General features: G+C 35.6%; 1 protein-coding gene across 8 annotated transcripts in view; it reads right to left on the bottom strand.

Moving 5' to 3' along the window:
• Positions 1 to 566: 566 nt before the first annotated feature.
• Positions 567 to 23,532, bottom strand: part of LOC117163219 (uncharacterized) — a 38,816-nt gene continuing 15,850 nt past the window's right edge. For all 8 annotated transcript variants that reach the window (XM_033345289.2, XM_033345292.2, XM_033345290.2 and 5 more), the window contains exons 3-5: positions 12,205 to 12,438; positions 4,911 to 4,976; positions 567 to 1,197 (exon numbers count right to left, since the gene is read on the bottom strand). In XM_033345289.2, the coding sequence (XP_033201180.1) occupies positions 1,024 to 1,197; positions 4,911 to 4,976; positions 12,205 to 12,438 (474 nt within the window). In that variant the 3' untranslated portion in view covers positions 567 to 1,023. The remainder of the gene's footprint in view (positions 1,198 to 4,910; positions 4,977 to 12,204; positions 12,439 to 23,532) is intronic.

Genomic DNA, 23,532 nt, shown 5'->3' with positions numbered 1-23,532 from the left:
GTGTTCCTATTACCGTTATACAAATAACCAAAGAAACCAATCAATGTGAATGTGTCTGGTTTTTCATGGAATTTAAATTTGTTTCGATGGAAAATAAACACCTGCTTTGTTTCAGAAATGAGTAGTTCAAATTGTTAGATACATATGTAAATGCATTTATAGTGGTGGAGCGTCGGTCCTTAACTGAATGCTAACCTAACACTATACCCAATGTATTAATGGCGAGACGTACAAATTTGGGAGAGTATGTGCTCGTTTATTACGAGTATTATTTCATTTTCAAATTGCGGTTATGAACAGAGCTTAAATATGCTTGAAACAGCTGGAATTTGAAATGGGGGAGGAAGTGGTCAAGGATATTTGGTAGTGTAACATGGGCGCTGTTTAACATAAAATATCAGTTTTAGACGAGACGGAGAGAAGTAAATGATAATTCCAAGGAATTGGAAAATAAATATTTCGTGGAGAAATATGCAGAATAAAAATATACAACTCGAGTCGCAAAATTCACAGGAAAAGGGAAAGAAACGGGACTGCAATAAAATACGAAGAGACAAATACACGAGTTGCATGTTACAAAACATTAGATAAGCTTTATTAGTCGATATTTTACAGTTCACGTGCACGGTCTCGCGATCAGCGTCTGCGAATCGTGCTCGGTATTCAAGATCGAGCGTGCCGGCGCCGTTTTATCTCGAATTTCCATGAGTGCTTCCCATAAATCATATCTAATGCCACGAAGCTCTTCGTGTGAATGGAACGGAAGTGAATGAAAAAATTCAAGTCGAGACAGCGCTTGCACGGCGATCGTTTGATATGCGACTGATCGTACAATAGATCTGTTCGTTGTTCGCGACACGACAGCAAGAACTTCTCCATAACGTGTTTAACATGCAATATACTTCTTGTAGCACCTTAGTCTTAGATAGGGGAACGTGTAACGCTAGCGATTCGATGCCAGTATCGGGGATACGATGTCGTTTCGAGCACGTGCTCGCCGTTTTCTTCTTCCGTTTTGATGCCTCAGCAATGGGGACAGCGAATCAGACCGTTCACATCGCATTTCGCGCACTTCAGGGCGACGAATTCCGCGGTGAAGTCGTTACGATGAACAGACCTCTTGCTGCCATTGCAAACCGGGCACAGCTGCCATTGGTAACCGCCGCAGAATAGACACACTGTGCACGCGTCTTCGCTCTGAAATAAAAGTCAACGGTGTAGAGATGAGTAACTATTTCTTTTCCTTTTCTACCTCTTTTTTCTGTGGATAGTGGTATGAATGAACTTTTGCATTTGGGAAGCCTTAGATTGAAGTTATGACTGGGTACATGAGATGAAATGTTTGTATGTTTGATTACACGATGCGTTAATGGCGACTAAAAATGAAGAAGCTTGTTGAAGGAAATATAACACATATAGTAAATTTTACAATAGTGTTTCATTGTCTATTAGTATTCCAATATAGTACTCATCTTCTCATATCCTATTATACTATTCTTGTTTAATCGTTGTTAGTGGAAAAGAGCTATTCTAGACTCGTAATAACGACGTCTAGACAATTAGAAAGAAGTCAATAGCCCTATTGAGAAATATAATCGTCGTGAATACTCTGAGTATTTCCGGTAGTAAAACAATGGTAGACTAACAATAGCTGTATAATTATGGGAGGAAAGTATTTTGAATGTAACCATATTACAGTAGCTGGAAATTATCTTTCATAAACACCCAGATCACACCTCCTATGAGGGGATTTGATGATTAATTGCATCACGCTGTTCAGATTGAAACGTGTGTCTGAATGAATTCTAAATGCAGAGCGTGTACGTGAGACAAGTTCAAGAATGTGTTTAAAGCGAAGAAGGAATTTTAATTAAGCTTTGATCTAAGTAGAAAACTCGCACAGTAGAAAAATACTCGGCAGATTTAGAATTAGAATTAAAGAGTGGAGAGTTGCGCAATCAAGCATATTTTAACATTAATATCTTCGTATCAAATGTGTATCTGGCTTAATGTTCCGAATTATCGATCGTGTTTCTGATTTGATCATCCGTAGCAATTCCATTCACATTACCTAATGCTCGAATAATTGCTGGACTCTATCATTCAACGATTATAAAAGAAGCGTGACGATTCTTATTTCTGCATTAGTTTTCAGCGCACGCGGTGTGTTCGGCGATGTTGCCCAACATCGCTTTCACTTTTACTCATTTTCAATTGCATTCTTCGCAAAAACGACGAATATACATCAACCTGAGAGTGGACGATGTGAGAAACGAAATTGTTTGTTTAACTTCCTTGTCTTCAACGCTCTCGATTTCGAAACACGTCGGAATTTCAGTATTTTTACTTTAATCCTCTTTGTCGTGTGTTTAACACGCGCTTTGATGACAAATTAAAATGTTCCTACCTTTTCACAATATTATATAATGTATCACAATCGAAGAATTAAACATATAATATATATAAAAGATGGAAGAGAAGTCAGTGTCCAATCTCTGCGGCTATACTTTCCGAATCCAATAAAATATCGTCCAACAATAGGTAGACTTCATTATAATATCGATGTAACACGGCAGCCTTGTAAATGACAAGACGTGGTTGATATTCAACGTGTTAATGAAATAAATCTTATATACACGTTACACGCATAAGCTACATGCTTATCGTACGGAGGAAGATTAGAATAACGATGATAGATTATGCAAGTATTGCGTAAAGAGACAGGGGGGAAAAGAGTATATCGTGGGCGTCGTTTAATTACGCGTCTTTCTGACACACCACATGAGTCGGTAATTAACTTTCATTCAAAGAAAAATATACGATATTATTGTTTTTCTCACAACTCACTCTCTTAATTTCTCGGAGGCAATCCGCAATGTTTTCTTGAAATTGTAATTGTTATATAAAGTTTATTCAATCATTAATGACTTGATTTAACATCAACGTGATAACGATCATATATCTAATTAGACAAAGTTATATATATTATCCAACATTTTAAATCTTTTCTTTAGAAGACTAATAATTTCATCTCAATAATCTATTAATATAGAATATATCATTAATATTAACATCTAACACTTTGAAATGTATAGATTTTTATACGCAATTTTTAGATTAATTACTCGATTTATGCGTTAACATGATCGCACACGGAATTACATAATGCGCATCCTTCATCCACCATTTCCTCCAACTAAACTAGCCCTTATTCCAACCAGTTACATAATAACTACTCACCTCTTCAATCTCATTCTTATTGCAAGATAATCAGAAACACATTTACCTTACACGAATCGTAGACATTAATCGTGTCTCGATTTTTATACTAAAGTGTATTTTACTATCTGCGGAAAATTTCTTTCAGTGGAGACATATAGCCTTACGGACAACAAGCAACCGCAAACTATCGCAAGAGTTTGAAAATGTTTGAAGTCACAACAGTAAATCAGAGAAAATTCGCTATTACATTTCTATGGATCGACGAACGTACATGAAAATACGTTTTAATTTGGTTTTGACGCAAACTTTCGCAAACAATTGCAAGCATTTGCCAACTTTGGATAGGGTTTTATGGATACTGAACGAAATAATCGAATGTAACGATCAAGTAGCAATTTTTAAATACGTCAAGGTATTAATTTTCGAAGGATTCGTTGAAAGATTTATAGACCTTGCATGGAGGGGAAAAATGTCCTTGTGCTGGCATGAATCCAAAGGACGACCACAAGGTTTAAGGGCCGACAGCACGGAAAGAATATCAGGAAAGTGATAGTGGTAGCGACAATGTAAACGACCTTTATTCGCTGCAAGGTAAACTTCAATTGCACGACATCGAAATTTATGATCGCGATGGAAAAGGAAGGTGGAGGCAGATATCGTCGGATAAAAGTGAAAGGATTGTACAACCTTGTATTCGCGACGGATTACGCGCGCGCACGATCGTCCGCCAACACGCAGTTATGTGTATAATGCCTGGCACAGCTGTTCCATTCTACTACACGGTATAAATATTCCACAGACATGGAACATAGTTACGTAGCGAATTCTCGGAACCGTCACGGAATTCTTAAAGGGTCAAATAATTCTCCGGCGTGAGGAACATTGGCAGAATTCTCTGTAATTCTTCCTCAGAATTACACGGTGACAAAAGATTGTGGTAAAATCCGCGTGTTCAGAATTCGATACGCTAATGGAACTGAATTCTTTGGCGAATTGAATCGAATTGTAAGAATATCGAATTCGTGGTATGTATTCAGTTTGATAATAGAGGAATTACGTGCAGGAATAATATGATGTCATTAGATGCTGATACGATTTATTATTATTGACGTGATATTGGAATTTGTAATTCTGTTACAATATTGGATCCGAACGAAGTTACGAAGTTGTGAACTGCACGCTACATTAGCTGTATACCTTACGTATGAGAGATGATCAATTGCTTTCTACCAATCTTTAGAAAATTTTTCTCTGCTACACTTTTTTTGTCACAATTTTCTCAGTTTTATTAAAAGCAGATTTTTTTAAGTAAAAGCTGAGTTTAAATTATAAAAATAGTTTTAACACCAAGGTCAATCGACCAGCTATTTTTATAAAACTAATTATAACATTGAAATTTTCTTTGCGCAGAAGTTTATAATAAGATAAACAAGAAATCTTCAATCAACATTATTTTAGGCTAGCAGCAACTTTTATATATTTATAGTAACGTATATAAAAGAATCAATCACGTGGTGAGATGCTCTTTAAATCCTTGCAAATCGATACTGATTTTACAAAAATTGATCACTGTCCGTCAAACATTTTAAAGGAAAGGAAATATGTAACCACCATATTTGAACCGACAAAAAGTATCTGTTGCAAGTGTTAATGAAAATGCTGATTTGTAAAATGGAACTTTTAATTACCTGGTAAGGCTTAAGCATTTCTCTCAGTTCTCCAGATTCGTTGAGTCGCTCTACGGTGTCGAATCCCTGTAAGAAGAAGCAACTTTTAGTGACACGAACATCGTCCACAACTTCGTATTAATGGAACTTAATAATCAAAGCTAACAAGAACACGCAGAATTTCTGGGCATTTTCTCTTTGTTTTTCGTAGGAGTTTGTTTCATTCGCAAAGGGCGCAGTCGGACAAGACGATTTTAATTTCAAATGTGCGATAATCACTGGCGATTACAAAGCGTTTCATTGCACAGAGACGGTGGAAGGTCGCGTAAGCTTATATACGAAGAGACGCGTATTAAAATATTTATGACCAAGTAAAAGCCGCTATAATCGCTTTGGTTTTGCTGTCAAACGTTTTCTCTATTTTCACGGTATTTTATCATCGATCGTTTAGCGGTACCGCGTTATCACACACACGTGACAACAGCTGTTGGTAATGAACATTTTATGAAACTTCGCTGTTTAAACAGTTACGTACTCCAATGATTTTTAATAGTGCCTGTTTATCCATTACCTCGCATGTCTTTTATTACTTTCCAGTGTTTCTTTTATTTTTATGGGACAGGATAGCGGTTTGGTTTCCAGTGAAAGGAATTGGCAAATAAAGTATAGGTGATCTGTAAAAACGTGTCTCAATTTTTAACTCGGTCCGTGGAAATGTTTCGACATTAAAGCGTGAGACACAAACCGGTATTAAATGGAAACTACTGTTGAAGGTTTTCACTACGACTCGCTATTGATAACAGTTTTACTCAAATTTGGAATTGTAAAGTGACTAGTCATTTCAGCAATTCAAATTCCAAATATTCGTATCATATTCGCAAATATTCGTATTGTTATCTTTCGTTAATAGATAAAACCGCGTCTCTCACCAAATCTCCTCAACCGAACAATGAATTCGTTATCGATCAATTGGTAATTTCCATCAATAATACATACAATTAATTCATTCGTTCAAATCCTAAACCCAACCCACTCCCTTTTCAAATACCAAACCTGGAACGTGCCTCAAGGGAACATCCAACGATATTATTCTACTTTCGATATCCACGCACGTCTGTCGTAACCTATTACGAAAAAACGAACGATCGATGCCTTTCACCAATTCCAATTCGTCACCCATGTCGCGACAAGACGAATTCATAAAAACAGTCTCAAACGAAGAATCATGCAAACGATACGAATGCCACATTGGCCATCTATTTTGTAGGTTTTTCGAAGCTAGTAGTGTATCCGTACACTATCACGTGGCGCGGTCGATGAGGAATGCGGTTGGAACGCGGTGTGTTTCGTTTATACACGCTCGACAGGGACCACAGGGGACCGCGGTGCCTTATACACAATCCACTTCACCTTTCGTTCTCTCTTTCGCGCTTTTTCTCTGTTCTCCTCTCTTTCTCTCTCGATAGACCTTGGATCGAGCGGTTTGACATTTCGCGTTTATCCGCTCGACGATTATCGCGAGTGACCAAAGTGACGATGCAACCGTGCGTTCAATCAACAAGATCTCTGATATCCAGCGCCGCGACGCGACTAGACACTCGGTGAAATTGGGCAATTGCGATGGCGTTGATGGGAGATACGCTCCCTCGATACGTGTTCAGAGAACCAAATGATATTATATATTCGTTGTTTGTTCCGAAGAACTGGAATTGATTGCGAACGCGACAGAATTCGGCTGAAATTGTGAAATCGAAGCTTTCGTGTTTTGTGTCTTGATGTCTTGTGATTGATAGATTCTTGGTGGAGAAGTATATTGTTTGGTGTGTTCGAAAAGAATAATTGCTTAATGATTTTTTAGTATGTTATTAAAAATTAGATTGAACTATTTTCATCTCATAATATTATATTATTCTTTTATTTTAAAAATATCTCAACCTTCTTCCTTTATATTTTTCTAACGTATATAATATTCCTTTGACATATTTCCAATCATGTAACAGCAGAGAATGGAAAAGGATCACAAGAGTAAGAAATACAAGAATTAAATTTGAAAGTTGATAAAAGAGCGCGAGAAAGCGAAGGGAAACATTAAGAATTGTTTCTAAGGAAAGCTATTCGCATTAATGGAAAGCCTTAACGATGATTACGTTTAATAACTTCTTTCTATTTCTAACTATAGCACGGTGAAATGATACAAAATGTGAAATGAGTAGCAAAATGTCACAGTGTTGAAAAGGTGAGGGCCAACTTAGCTGTTATTAAACCCGAAGTAATTTCGTTTTATGATTCCTAAGCTGCATTCCATTTTCGCTTTCACTTTCTTCGCTTTCTTAAGAAATAACTGAAAAAAATGCTACTTATGTGGATATTGTAAATAGATGAGCAGAAGAGCATTTATAATATAAGAATTCTTAATAACATACAAATTAGAAATCTTAATATGTATTTACATCCAAAAAATTATTTATAAATTCATGTTACCCTACATTGTATACATATATTTATATTACGTACATATTAAAATTAATTTAGGATATGGGAAAAACTACATGATTCTCAGCGGTGATGGAAAACAATAATGAGAAGAGAATCGTGAGAAGGTGTCCTTAAATCTTTATTAAAACGAGCAGTCTCATAAACAAAAAGATATTTCGTAATATATTTATGTGCACTTCCCTATCACAAAAATCTTTCACATTAATAAAACTGTTAACTTCCGGAAGCACATAATTATATCATTAAACCTTTTTTCTTCCTCTCTCAATCACTGGACTTTTACTACTCAAATATAATTCGTACAAGGAGTTTGTACTTCAAACTTCGGAAATTTTATCGCTAGAAACGCACGAAAGTGAAATATACAACTCGAAAGTGGATTTTTAGCGGTAACGAAGAGAACGTCTTGAAGAGCAAAATAAATTCGCCATTTTTACAACAATGCTGTGAATCTGTTATCGTAAAATATTTGCTGCGAATGCATACATACCTCGCGTCGATCTGGGAAATCTCTAACGCTCAATTTTCCCTGAAATTGCGTAATTTTTCGGCCGCAGTTCGTTCACGAGCGATCGGAATTTCTCCAGCCTCCCAATGATGCAATTTATTAGTCGGCGTGTTGCGACGTAATTGCGCACCGCGCCACTATCGGAGCGTGCGTCTAATTGCACGGCATGTAATTGCACGTTTGTTTGTTCCATTTCGACTGGCATTAAGTGCTACGAGAACTTGTTTCACGACACCAGCACAAAATGTGCTTTTGTTTTATCAGTTTAAGTAAGAGGAAATTGGTGAAGTTAGGAAACAAGGTCACGATGTTTTGTTATCATAATTTCTACTTCTACTCCTTAATCTTCGCCAACTAGGTTATACTTGACGGTCAATGCGTTTAATACAGACGTGATCTCTAATATCTCTATCTTCCTAGAAGTTTTTTCATTCTATCTTAAACGATAATTTTTTAAGCAATAATAGATATACTTATTATTAGTAGGTAAGCGAGAGGTTGTAGGTTACATAATTTTACTGCATGGACAGATTTTACATCTAATAATGTTGTGATAAGTAGGACAATCGGTTGGCTCGAAATTTACAAAATTCATTTGTAGTTGTTGTTTGGTTCAAGTTAATTACTGAGATGTACGTGTGATTCGAAAGTGTACTAAAACTTCTACGAATCAGATACAATGATCGTATTGGGACGACTCAACTATATTAAAGAATATTTCTTAATAACATTATGGTAATCATACTGTAACCTGAGATAATAATGGTTTTTGTTTAGAGTTATTTAAATCGATTTTATCTTAAGTCCAACTCAGCATGTGAATGTAAAATTCAATTCCTTTGTCTTCCCTGACAAGGTTTATTCTATCCATGAGATATTGAATGATGAATACTTATTATTTTTGTAAAAATGACGATCCTTCGGATTCCAGTATTACATGATTGACGTTATAAGGCGTCTACTTACATGTATCCATACAGAAATCTTCAAGAATATCTCTGTACATTGGTGTAGCACTTTTTAGTTTTAATCCTCTACATATAGAAGTACAACTTCGCAAGAAACATGAAAATGGCATATATAGTAGAAGATCTTTAATTAAAACTATGCCTGAGTGTGCCTTTTATCAAAATTTTTCCTCCCTAGCTTCCTATTTGATACTCAGTGAACTAAAACTTTAAACGTTCCTCTCTCAGGCCATAAAATCCGAATAAATTCAAGGAACTAGATTCCCTTCCACCGATCCTACCCTTTTTTATGATTGTTTCTCAATTTAGTAAAGGATGCTGGTGCGACGGGCAGATTTGATTTTGAAGTCGAAAAACAATATCAGAAGCATCATCTTCTGCATGAACAATCAAAGCGTAAATAGAGGCAGAACCTGACACCATACGAAACTTTCTTCGTGCATTCGACTGGTAAAACGAGTAAAAGTATCGCCGTAAACGTAGCAGAAAAGCAGTGTGCGACGCGTGTAATAACCGAGAGTCGCGAGAAACACGATCATCACGAACGCGCTGCAAGAAAAATAACAAACACAAAATCATCTGTTCCGCTGGACGCAACACCGAAACCGAAAACCTACTCCCGTGATATTCGCGTCATTCAGAAATTCCATTACGGTTTTATTTTTGTTTTCACGTGTCAACGTTGAATTGCGAAACTACACCGTGAGCTTCCACTGGGAAATAACGATCTTTAAGCCCTATAAGTGAAAATTGCATTTTTATCTTCAACCTTTGTTTTTAGCTGTTTGAACAGGCTACGGCCCCTTCCTTGGAATTTATTGGAGGAAATAAACACAAATGTGAAACCAAGTTCTATTAAATATTTCTAATGAGGTAGAATGTTTGAAATTATATGAAAATACATAAGGAATATAAAAATTGCAGATGAATATTGTGAAAAGATTTAGTAGATATAACGTAATTGGATTGTTATGTAATATAGAATTATTTCGTATATTTGTATATGTCATTGGTAAAGTTTTAGTTTCAATTTCTTTGGAATATTGCAATACAACAGTTACCACGAAATCTTCTCAAAGTTTCGATGAATCGCGAAAACCATGGAACAGAGCGCTACTGCAGAACAATTTCTGACGCAGCAAGAAAGAAATCACTAATGTGGAACCGTTGCAAACCGGCGCGGCGCGATTGTAAAGCAATGTCCGCATAACTAATTTGAAACTTCTTGAAATCTTATGATCGATGAACGACCGTTAAAACGTGTGCAGATGCGGCATACAAAGGACTTTCTCGTGTATCAATTGCGTAACTGTGCGTTGTGTCTACCGCAGATTTCCGGTTTGCGAGCCTATTCAAAGCGACGGCGCTCGTCTGTCATCTTTGACATTTTCAGTTGATTTCTCCTGGTCGCGTCCTCTCAGCTTTCTCAAACGTGCGGACACTAGTTGTGCAATACGACATCGGCCTTGCGAGAAATTCACGCGAAAACCAACGAGACCACAAATATGTGCTGTTGCATATTATTATTATCGACCAATCGTAGGTTCGTGACTCGGTCGGCGAAAGATTACAAATTATTAGGTGGTCAAAATTGATGATTAAATTTGATGATTCAAAAATTATTAGCACCGAAGGTACAGTAAATTTATTGGCTGATCGAATTTCATATCGTGCGATGCATCGCGAAACCCAATGCAGACGGGGGATTCAATATCGCTATAATTTCGCTGTGCAATTCGGCGAATTTACACTTTTAATAATGCAACGCACACGGTCGTGGGATCCCGCTATTGAATGTACATTAAGGCTCAATGCACACTATCGATGCGATGTAATTTGCTAGATTTATGTTTTTAACAGTGCTGCATTGAGCTTTAGATTTCTAACAGCGTTGCACTAACAAAAGTTTTATATTTCTAATATCGTTCTTCATATTTCCAATAACGCTACATTGAGCTTTATATCTGTTTCCAACAGCAATATATTTATATCTATTTCCATAATCACACGCTCATAAACCTATCGAATCGCTCAATATTACCACAGCGTTACCAGATTCCAACGACATTGCGCTACTCATTTTCAATAAAATGTGTCCCTAAGTAGAATGTGTCGATGCGATACAGACCAAATCTACTTGTTCGTGCGTCCCTCACGCGTCATCCATAGCCATAGCCGTGATTGGCGCGCCACACCGGTTCGAACTACGCACATAGAAGCTCGTATCTTCTCTTAAACTTAATGCAAATGTATTCGCCGAGGAGCAAGTCTTTAGTGAGTAACGGCACTTATGGGAGAAAGGGATGCCGTGTGCTTGGAAAGAAACGATTACATTTTCCCGTAGGCGAGAAAATCGATGACGACGAAGAGACCTGTTTGACGAGCGTCGAACACAGTATGTCGAAACGTTCACCAGCAGATGCTCACGTTTTATTATTCAACATCGTTCTCGTTGATAATCGTGGAATGTAAACCTTAGTGCGAACACGTGGAACACGGCGAGGACCAATTTCCCTCTAACGCTCGTTCAAGTTTTATGCTAAGAAATACACCGATATATTAGTTGCGCGTTCTAATAATGACCTCGATAAACAGCGATAATTATCTACCACGGTATTAACAAGAGTACTCAGTAAATAGATTTAACCTTGCTGCTGTGTTAGCATACGATCATTCGGCTAGAAACTATTCGCTTGCACATAATTTGAAGAGTATTAGGTCTGCGTGGAAAATTGTACGGAATTTTGGACATTTTTAAAATATTCGTTTTTATCGAGAATGTGGATTTGAGATTTTATGGCTTTGTATTAGTAGAAAATATGTAAAATGGAAAGATAAACTTTTGTAATCATTTGACATGCACCATTACAAAATTTATTAGCCATTTAAAATTGAAATTTATTATTATATTATTATATTATATTATATGCAATGATATATTATTGAATTTTATTAGTTTAATCTACGATATATCATAAAATATTAGTGTAATAGTGAAAACAAACTTCACCGTATCCGATACAATTGACCTAATCTTTTTACATCGATCATTTGTGTTTTTATGAAAGATATTGGCAAAAGGTTACTAAGAAACTTCACTCTATTTTTTAATGCCATTTATAATGGTAGCGGTAACATTTTGCATCACACAAAAATTTTCTATTTACATGAGAGTACAAAAATTCGCTATCATTACAATATGAAATAAGAGTAAAAATAATCAACCAAGATCAAATCTCAAGTTTCTGTTTTTTAAACAATGTCCTCGTGAATAATCATGAATCAATAATTACTTGTGCCAGCAAGAAGAACTAATTTATATGTATATTATAAATCTACATACCCCGATGTGTTGTCCATCAATGAAAAGCTGCGGCAACTGTATCACCGTGGAGCCCAAACGATCTCTCAATTCGGTCTGCAACTCTGCGTCGCCAAACAGGTCCAACTCGTCGTATTTGACCATATGCGTCCTCAGAATTTGCTTCACCTTCTTGCAGTTGTAGAACGTTTTCCTCACGATACCAGAGGTCGTTGTGTACACCACCACTTTACCCAGTTCCTTCTTTATATACGCCTGTAAACAGACGTAATGTCTCTTATTAAAAATCATGACATCGTGAAACGTATCTTTCGTGATCAATACCTTCCTATATCGTGTACGCGCTTAAATATTAGCTACGACTCGTCGCGATTCGACCGTCGTCCTCGACATTTCGCAATGATTATGATCTATGCCGCGCATGGAAACCCTTATAGTTTAATATCGAGTTACAGTTGCACTCGGCACGTTCTGCTTTGCAACTTTTGACTGAATCATATCACCTCAAAGTACATCGCATTACAGTACGGTTTCGATGACTTTATGCTCCACGCAGGGATAGAAAATGAAATATGAAATTACGACGTACTTTCGAAGACTTCGTATGATGGAGACATAGATAAATGATTGGTCTCTGCGATGAATTTGATCGGAGCATTCAGAGGTGGATTTTATTTTTTTTAATTTATCTCTTGTCTTTGTCCCGCAATTATTTCAACTTTGATTTCATCTAAGAAGATTCTTTTCTTTTTTACTTTATTGTAGAACGAGAATATTAATTTGTGTTGCGTTATGTTTGAATGCCAGGAAGAATGAATCAGGACTTAGAGTTGCAACTAGTTTTATGTTGATAAAGATTATAGGATATTTTTTTTTCGTGAACAATTTTTATATTTCTCGGTTTCTGCTCTTCGTCCGTGCAACGAAGATACAGATCAATTTCTGAAGATTCCTATGTTTAAAACAAGTAACAGGACGGATCGAACATCAAGCGAAGAGATAAACGATAATGCAACGAAGTAACTAAACCTAATAACATGGCAGAGTTTATTCCTTAAGGTATCCTGCGCTAACCCTCACTTTAAACCAGCTTCGTTGTACGTATATGCTTGCTGCAACTTCTTGCATCGTAAATATCAAGTGTCACTCGGTGCAGTATACTTTTATAAATTTTCAAGCTAATTTAACGCTGTCTCGATTTATTTTTAATTTGTATAAATTGCCAAATTCATTTTCATAAATATTCAAGCAAATAAATACGTGCGTAAATACGTAATTCACATTTTACGAAAACGTTTCAATAATGCCTATGCGATGTATACACATGAGAGAAATATCTTTTAATGACGAAGCGCGAGCATATTATAATTCAAATTTTCGCCCGCGCACCGATTCATATTTCACATGCATTTACTGATTATTGACGATCTTAAGGACGATCGTGGTTGCGTAGGTGGTCTATTGCACCGTAAAATTCATCTCATTAACCCGTAAACGCTAACAGTGTTGCGCGTTCCGTTCTACAACCTTGTCGGCAATCGTGTAGCTACTCTATTTACATATACTGCATTCACAATGCCTGATCGGGTGAAGGTAATAGACTTCACGTAGGTATACAGTGGGAAACGTGGGTGTTACGAGATAATGACACTCAACACGATATATGTATGTACAGAATCAGAAAGGGGATTGAAATATGTATATGAACACGCGCGGGCATAACTGGCATATTATGTAAGGGGAATAAAAGACCTTCTTTAACGAGCGGACAGGTGGCCGATTTATGGAAAATCGTGAAAAAATATAGTATTCTTAGAAATTGTTATATGTCGGATAATTTTGTTACGCTCTTTTAATGGTGAAAATAATGAGAATGGCATCAATATTATTTCTTGTAGACGTAATAAAACCTGATGCTTTTCAAGAATGTTTTTTTCAAGAAACAGTGATAAAATTAAATCCTGTCTTTGTTTTAGTTAGTAGTTACGTTATCGGATTTTTCCTAGTTTTGGAAAAATGAAAATAAAAGTGATATGGAAGGATAAATCTTTAGCGAAGTAAGAATGTAGTGATAAAAAAAACTAACAAAATTCAATGATCATAAATAGCAAAGACTGGAGTATCAGTAGTTAATAAACGTATTTATTCGCAACGGAGATTAAGGACGTAGCAAGAACTCACAAATGTTTTGATGAACGAACACGATAACCATTTATCAGCGTCCATTTTTTATTCATATTTAAATCGAAACTGTCTTCCCAGTACCCAGGAATAAAAACTCGAATTATAGACATCAGTATCCAGAGATGTGTAGTTAGAATTTATGCATTCCGCGTTTCCAACATTATTTACCTACAAATAAAATCAAGATAAATAAAGAAATGAAAGATACTAAAATTTGATATTTGTTACTGCCCGCACCGAAACTTTCATTTCTATTATTTTTTCACGTTACTTTAACTCGCTAATGACGATGAAAAAAAGAAGAGGTCGGCAACGTTTTGAGGAGAGAAAAACACGGGGCCCGTGATATTGTTAAATTACCTTTCACTCGGCAAAACGACGAGAAAATTGGTCGTGGCACGTAATGCATATAATTCAACCGTATGTGTGATGTTATTTGCGATTCTAAAGTACACTACGAGAAACAATTTTCAACGTCCTTCGAAGTTACATACAACATCAGAGCACAAGTGGAATCATGTTGAGCATCCTTGACGCGAAGTGTGAAACGTTTATGTACTAATGGTAATATTTTCTAATAATATAATACTGTAAACATCAGTATAACAACATTCTTATAAGTTTATTAGGAAGTGACTGATTTTTATAGAATTGTATATAAAACAAATTTAAAATTTCAAATATTTCCTAAGCACATTTGTACTGCTGAAATTCTTAACTCTGTTTTAATTATTTTTAGAAATATTGTAATAATACGTTGCTGTATTATTGTAAGAAAGAAAAGATTATATGTATTTGTATTCAATAATATTCTACCAACGTATAGGATATTCATTCGATGTTCTTGTTAAAAAATAATTAAGATAATGACGATTGACAAAATCGTATTACTAAATTACCGCAAATCACTCTATATCAATTTCCTCTATTATTTCAATTTTCCCTGAATCCATTTTCTAGGAAACTTCAGAAATCGATTTACCTAACAAACAAGTAATTGCAGTACGAAACCGGTTGGCCGTACCATAATTCGTAATACAGTTACTATCCTGTTCCATTGCGAGATAAACCAATCCAAGAATTTGCCATGTAGATATTTTGAATATCGTCCCGTGAAAATATGTCAGTTTTACATAAAGCATAGCGGGACATCGAGATTGCAGTTACGCGCGCCAGTTTACACGCGTAGAACGACCAGGTAGTTTGCATTCGCGGACCATTTTTCGTGAAATTTTCGATTCGTTACTGAAAAATTGCTTCAAACGGATTCACGAATCCACTCGTAGGTCGCTCAAAGCAATCATTGTAGTCAGAAACTTTATTTCCTTTTGCTAGGGAAAAAAGTAGTTTTCCATCCTAGTTTAAAAATATGGGGATTTGTTAGGCTATACAATTAGTTGCACTGCTTTAAAAAAATCCATCGTATTAAGTTTCCTCTAAACTGTATTAAATAGTAATATTATGATCGGAAGGCCACGAAGATGAAGCTGTCGTATTTTTCCATAAGTCTTTAATTAAAAACAAATATTGCTGCTATTTCTACACAACAACAGATAAATAAAATAAAACATAATGCCGATATATCGAAATCCATGTAACGTTGAAATGACATGGCGTTATGGAGAATTAATTATTAACAATTACGAGAATGTGCAAACCAATGCTATCACAACGTTCGGCCGTTTCATTGGAAAATAACGAAATAATTCAATCGGAATTCTCGCGATTTGCGCGGGTACACGTTCACCTGTGTGTATGTTCCTCATATTATCGCCGACTGTTCTTAACACAAGCAAGTCGATCATGTCCGTGGAATATTATAGATCCTCGTGTAGCCACTTTCAACGGGATCGCTAATGAACACGCATTACGCATTCGTTGCTCGGTGTAAAACCGGATCCCTCGATCCAGGTGTATGATCAACACGATAAAAGGAAACTATAATTGCATAGGAATGCTCGGAGTACGATCCTGCCATCGAAGCTCGTTTCTTTTTTCTACGATCACTGGCTACAACCCACGATTGCGCCACGACATTTGAATCGCGAGCCTCTCTAATTATATGATTTAGTGTCGACGAATCGTTAGGACGCGTTAAGACAGCAAATAACATTTTGTATAATTTCAACGTGTGTGATGATGCATTCAAGCACTCATGATGTTCGGAGATTTATAACTTGGGCAATGCACGGTAAACAACGAAAGAAAGTTAAGAGGAAAGAGGCGTATTTATATTATGACATTATTAGTTTGTGTTGTGAAGAATATAATAACGAAGGGAAAGCTTCAAGACCAAGAAAGTCTTCGTAATTCTTTTTATGGTATATCTAAAGGAGAAATAATTAGATTTTGAGAACAGGAAGGACTTTGTAGTTGATTTATAGTATATGGCAGAAGGATTAACTATACTGTATGATAGTCGATGATGTTAGTAAAAAATGTCATCAGAAATATTCCAAACATATATTAAATAATATCCTTTAAATGAAAATGTTAATTGAACCACGATAATTAGCACGCAATATTCCAAGAGCGACAAGTTATTTATTCAAATAATAAATACACGGCAGTATGAAGCAGCATGAATGTTTTTAGTCGTAACGCAAACAGAAATCACGAAGAACGTGTAATTATATGGGCGCGTTGTTTCTCGTCGATGTTTGTCTTTCTAATTGCTTACAATCGAGCGTTGTGTAAATGAAATAAATATACGGCTATGATAATTATAAAAATAAAAATATACGGCTAATAAATTAACGGATCAAAGTTTCGTAGTGAAAGAACCGACCAGAGAGAAAATTTGTTAGACAACTTGGTAGTCGAACAGGTTATCGATATCCACTTCCACCTGTTTGAAATTCGCGCGGGTTCGCTCGAAGAAAGCGGCTGAAACGTAGCCGTGTCCATGCTGAATATAGAATTATAAAAGACGTAGAATGGCAATCGCGGCAACCTTCGAGGCAACCTCTCTACTCTCCCACTATTAATGTCGATGAACCGCATCCACTGGAATGCGCGAAAATATCCGCAAGGATATCTTTCTCTTCTCTGTCATTTGCGACCGATTCATCAACCCATTAATAGAAGTTCGTGTAGTTCTACAAAAACAGAACTCGAAGTTTATTTTTAAAGTAACATGGAAGAAATTTCAAAATCTAGACCGCAGAAAAATCTCAAACACGGTTATGAATTATGAAATATGTAGCCATGGCGTATTGAGGTTTTTTGTTCAATGACATTGATAGGATACTGTAAGCTGATCGAATAAATTAATTTTTCAAGCGCCCTTCTGGTTTTTCTTTCACGTGATTTACGATGAAATAACAAAAAAACTCGTCCCGAGGCTAGTTGGTAAATTGAACGCGAGCTGCGTAATTTGGTCATTATTCTTCCGCGGTTCTTCTTTTTCTCTGAAGAGTGAAGTGCCCACGTGATTCTTGGACTCTTTATAGGGATTACATCTCTTTATACGAGTACAAAAATAATAGCCTAAGAGTGGTATCGTGTATTTAACCTTCTATAACCGGATCTTTTTACGATTAATTACAGATACTTACTTCGGCATGAAAAACAGGAACTAATAATTGTTACAATTACTCTATTTGGTGGTAGTACAATGATACAATACAACGATATAAGGTAATATATAAACAGAAAAAATAAGTTTTGAAAGGTATAGATACACGGTTATGTAACTTTGAAGTTACATTGTCTATTGAAGAGTTAAACCATCTATTTGTATCCTCATTTATCTGAATGCAGATCTTGTCTATTCATACAGTGGGACTCAAAAGTGTATCCACGAGTATAAAGTTTGTGTCACGAATTTTGCAATGAATCATCGAGATGAAGTAAGTAATATATTTCAATAATATAAATATAATTCGACGAATATTTAGAATAATTTGAATAATTTAGCATTCGGTATGGGTAAAGGGCTGACAATTTTGTGTTATAAATGAAACATTGCACATTTTTTGTACGTTCATAATTTTGTAAAATTTTCAGAAATATATCAAGTTTAGAATTTGTGCGAATTAAATTCCACATTTATACAATATAAATGCACTTTTGACTTCGAGTGTACACGCAAGTATCTACGAAGAATTAAATGGATACGAATCAACCGCATCTTTGACTTCGCCGCGATAAATCGAAGAAACGAATAAAAGCAGCTACGTCTTCTTGTTCTCATGAGAATAATACGGCGGTCGTACAAAGCCAGTTTCTACCACGGAACGGAACGAAGATCGCAGGATCGGCAATTAATTATGCGGCGAACGATTGCCGATGCTTCAACGGCGGACAAATGACATCAGCGACGATTTCTCCTCAAGTGGGATATAAACGCTTATTCGCCGAGATCGAGCGGTAACGGGAATTTTCTATGAAGAAGCCACGACGACTGCGATTCGCGCACAGGTTTAATGGATCGAGCTTCGACTATCGCCATGCACAGCACGCGGTCTCGGTCGTTTTCATATTTTAGAAAGGGGAAAAAATACGCTTCGTGGATGGCTGGGAATCGATGTCGATCGTGGCTGAATGGTAACAATCGTACAATTGCATGGCCGACGTTCCCTCGCTTCAATTATGTATGACGACATCGTTTGGTCAACTTTAATTGAAAATCGAATGAAATGTATATCTGGTTTGTTTTGTGAAAAGCGATGAATTGAAATTCTTCGATCATCTGAACCACGAGAATGTAATTTAAAATGACCGGATTGCAAAAGTGCATCAATCTATTAGGTTTATTTCTTTTACGGAATTTATTGGTCTAGAATTTTAATTTCGATTCTTGTAATACCAGCTACCACAATAAATTAGAATAGAAATGTTTATTCGAATATCGTGTTAAACTCGCACGCGTCAGGCAAATATTAAATTAATTATCTCACAAAAAGTGTAATTAATTTACATAACACCAAGTACAAAAGACACTCTAGTAAACAGAACAGCTGAAAGTATCGGTTTTCTCTGCTCCCAACTGGCGTTTCTTTTTTCCAGCTGACAGAACCGTGCGACACAGTCCGTTGGACGGAAACGCACATCAGGATCTCATAATTTAATGCGGTGCAGCCAGCGTGCATCGCGCTCGGGGAATACTGTCATTTCTCTAATAACGATTTAACGTTGCGCGACTTTCGCCTGGCGCAAAGTGAAAAGTTCTTGTTCGCGAAAGAGCAACACCGTTGTTTCAAAAATGAGCGTGCACGAGTCGCGGAGAATTCGGGCTAGAATCTCGATCCATTAAATAATTCATTTGAAAATGTTCCATCGAGCGCTCGTTGACAAATTGATAACGTTCCCGGTATTTGGTGACAGGAATATTCTTTTGCAGAAGAAAAGGCATTACCGTTTCGCGAAACGATTGGTGATAGATAAAACTTAATTCGGATTAGTCAAATTAATTGAATCTAAATCGTTTGAATTTAAGTAACTTGAAATATTGAATTATATTTTCAAATCGAGAAATAGATCAAAGAATCTGTATTTTATTTAAAATTTGCAACGATATTTTTAAGTGAATAACAGTTTCTTATTGGAAAAGAAGTTTCGAGTTGCTTAAATTCAAGTCACTTGACAGTAGTAACCGGAACGAGGCTTCCCGAGAGAGGAGGAAAACAGTGTTTCAACTATAAAATGACAGGGGATTTTGTTAGTGCAAAACCACTGGAGGAAGAAATACGAGGAAATAAAGTGCAGAAACGCTGCTAAAAATTGGAAAATCGTGATAGCGACGACAGGGATTTCAGGTAAACCGAGTCCAAAACTTTTATTCTCGTCGTTGAACTAGTAGCGAATGGCTGAGAGCTTTCCCCATATAAGCACGAATGTTTTTATAGAGTGAACGCGAATTGTAGTACCTATCAGATATCTTATCGTTGAGATTACTAATAAAATTTTGGTGACAAGAAATAAAAAGATAGGTGTAACTCGATAATTAATATCATATTCGTTTCAGTAGAAGAGGAAAATCAAATTAATTCATAAGGTATTCAAGTATCTATTGAAATAATTTCGAATAAATGTCATATTTCTCTTTGACAAATAATTATTATCGTTAGCTCAATAACGAATTTGAAATTCAAAGGATTGAATTAATACATAACATACTGAAACAGTAAGTGCGTAGATTAAATTTTCTCTTGAATTTTATAAAATCTACCAAACCATGACATATAAGATTTTTCGAATACAGATATCTGTGTAATACATTTCACTCGTTTTAATGTCTAAATTTAATTTATAGAATATTGCTATACATTACAGGAAATTCTACATAAATAAGCGATTTCATTTAGATTAACAATATACGTTTATGTATACAGATATTTATTAGAGTTGCTACACATTAGTCGCGTGATAAACGTTACACCATGTGTGTTTAGCGCAATAGACAGCAATAATTAAAACTGAAACCAACAGGAAATATATTCTCTTATTTTCATCGATAAATTCACATTTCCGTTGCCCTGAATATTCGAAACGCGCGAGCGCTTAATCAATTATATCCCTCGATTCAACATTTCATTTCAATTATCATCCTTTTCATATTGATCGACTACTGTCAATACGTTGTGACGTTCGTATATACAATATCTACAAAATTTAAAAAATTCGATTAGCTATTATCGGTAAATTTATAATTAATCTAACTATATGTTCCAGTTTTACAGACCTTCTTTGTGAATTCACGAATAGAATATGAGTGCCGACTGATCGTGGGACCAAGCTGAGAAAAAAATGGAACAGAATAGTTGAAAAGAAACTCGAATAACATCTCACCATTTGCCGGCTTAATTTCTTAGCTGCGACACACAGGGTTAGGCGTACGCTCAATGAAGATTAGTTTTTTCGCGTCCCCTGAGAAAGGACTTGTTCCCATCTTTACCCAGCGCCGTTAGAAAGTTTCCACACGTCGCAATAACGTGCATTCCTTTACGATTCATAAAGTGTCGTTATTTCTATTTGCGGACGGGGAATTTTACATTTCGCGTGATCAGCGACATCACTAACTCGACATCTATGTTCGCTTGTTGTCATCAAATGGATTTCAGAATTAAATTGAAATCTGCCAGTAATTATGTCATGTAATCCGATGGTTTTGGCAGTTTTGAAAAAAAATAATATGAAGCTGAAAAGCTTAGCAGCTTATTTATGGAGATACTTCAAATAAATGGTAGTATACGATGTATGATGTGGTTTAACGGTACGTTTGAGTTAAGCTATTTCAGATACGACGTAATATATGAACATGCAGATGTCGTTTTTAATGATCGTTTGCTGATTTAAGAATAAAATAAAAAGAATAAAAAGAAAAAGAATATAATAAAGAATTATAATTGTAATTGTTGTTTATAATTGTTGATGCAATTAGTTATTTGATGATATGTACAATTAATGCAAAGAATATATGGAACGCCTACTTGAATGAAACTTATAAATATGTGGATAGCAATTTTTATGCATTTAAAGGAATTTTGAAAGTGCAAAATTGCATAGAATGCACGTAATATGAAAAGATATATAAAGCATTCAAAGCATAGTGCGTTTTATAATACTTGCAAGGTAAAGTCATTTTCTATCAAAGCTTTACGTTTTTAATTATATTCTCAAAAATATGAATTTGCATAAAAATCCGCAGTATCATATCTTACATCTTATGAAATGATATACTGTCCTCTTAAGTCAAAGGGACGTATCTGTATCTTTCGCTTAAATAAAGTCATTGCTGCCAGGTATCATAAAAATAATTTATTTATATCTATATTAAATAAGAAAGTCGAAACTGAAAATATAACGGTTCATATTTCGAATTTACGTGAAATCGATGTCTGGTTCTTTAAATACTAAAAGTCATCTTTCTCAAAACAACGTTTTTAACAGACGCGCCTATTAATTTAAATAATTAACACAGCAGTATACGTGTATACAGGAAACACAATATCCATATTGGTTTCAGCTAATTTACCAAATTCGTTGATTCAGAAAACTTCCTGACAGGTCTTGTTTATGGAAAAGTTTTGTTCTTATCGAAACAAAATTTTATGTTAAATGATACACTGCCGGAAGCTCCGGGTGATTTATAGTACCAGTACGTGAACTTTACCAAAGCAAATACAAATCAATGACCAATGAATAACTGCAAACGATATTTACTATCTTATGAAATTAGCAAACAGAACATTGTAATTGAATTGTACTTCGTCCAGAACAAGCAAATATCCAAATCGATAAATTATTCTAAATAAATTGTCATGCGACTTAAAGCACAGTTCCATTGAACTTTGCAAGTGTCGCTCGATTAACGATTCCGTCGCCGCTACGACTCGATACCTATTTCACTTACATCGAATTAATATACATGAAGCCGATCTTTCCGAGGCGTTTCGCTTAACGAAGCCTGCCTTGTTTTGATAAATTTCCAACGACAGGCTTTCACTGCTCATTATTCTCGTCGTAGATGGCCACGCAGTCGCCGTGCTAATTCCCGAATCGGTCAGAAACATCGATTTCTCAGATCGTGCGCCTATTCGATGCTCGACCAGTGTAAAGTTCATTGACGTTGAACCGCGATTCCATACGCGAAAGCTAACGAACCGGTGTAATTAAAAACATTGCATTTTCTGCTTCAAGTAATTGAAGAAAATCAGCCAAATATAACTCTCGTTGCGAATTATGTATTCGCATAATATTCTAGAAAGTGCTTGTACGATGTCCGTAAGCGTATTTATTGGAGATACTACTTCGTCGTACGACTTTATTCTAAAAAAGGTGACGTAATCCAGACAGTTGAAGGTAATAGGAGTAAGAATTACGGTAGATTCTTGGAATTTACAGCCAGAGTTGTTATTTCTCTTTTTATGAAGATATTACTGGAAAGTATTTTTATATTATTAAGAAAATTGATTGATGGGGTCGAAGAATCATAGAAATGTAATAAGAAAGTAAGATAAATCGAAATATTAACATTTAATTTCAATGGGAAAAAATGAGAGATTGAATTAGCGATTTTAGATAGAAGAAGTATTATTGGCTGGTTTGTATGGAAAAAGTCTTATGTAGATAATAAAAAGGGTACTTGATATTTCCAGTTAAACTGTATTGGAAGTTCTAGAATTAGTTTTCATAGAATTCATAAATATATATAAAATAGCA

This window comes from Bombus vancouverensis, chromosome 2 (assembly GCF_051014615.1).
Source record: "Bombus vancouverensis nearcticus chromosome 2, iyBomVanc1_principal, whole genome shotgun sequence".
Lineage (NCBI taxonomy): Eukaryota > Metazoa > Arthropoda > Insecta > Hymenoptera > Apidae > Bombus > Bombus vancouverensis.
The sequence above is the reverse complement of the archived record's forward strand: the minus strand, read 5'-3'. Positions and strand labels throughout refer to the sequence as shown.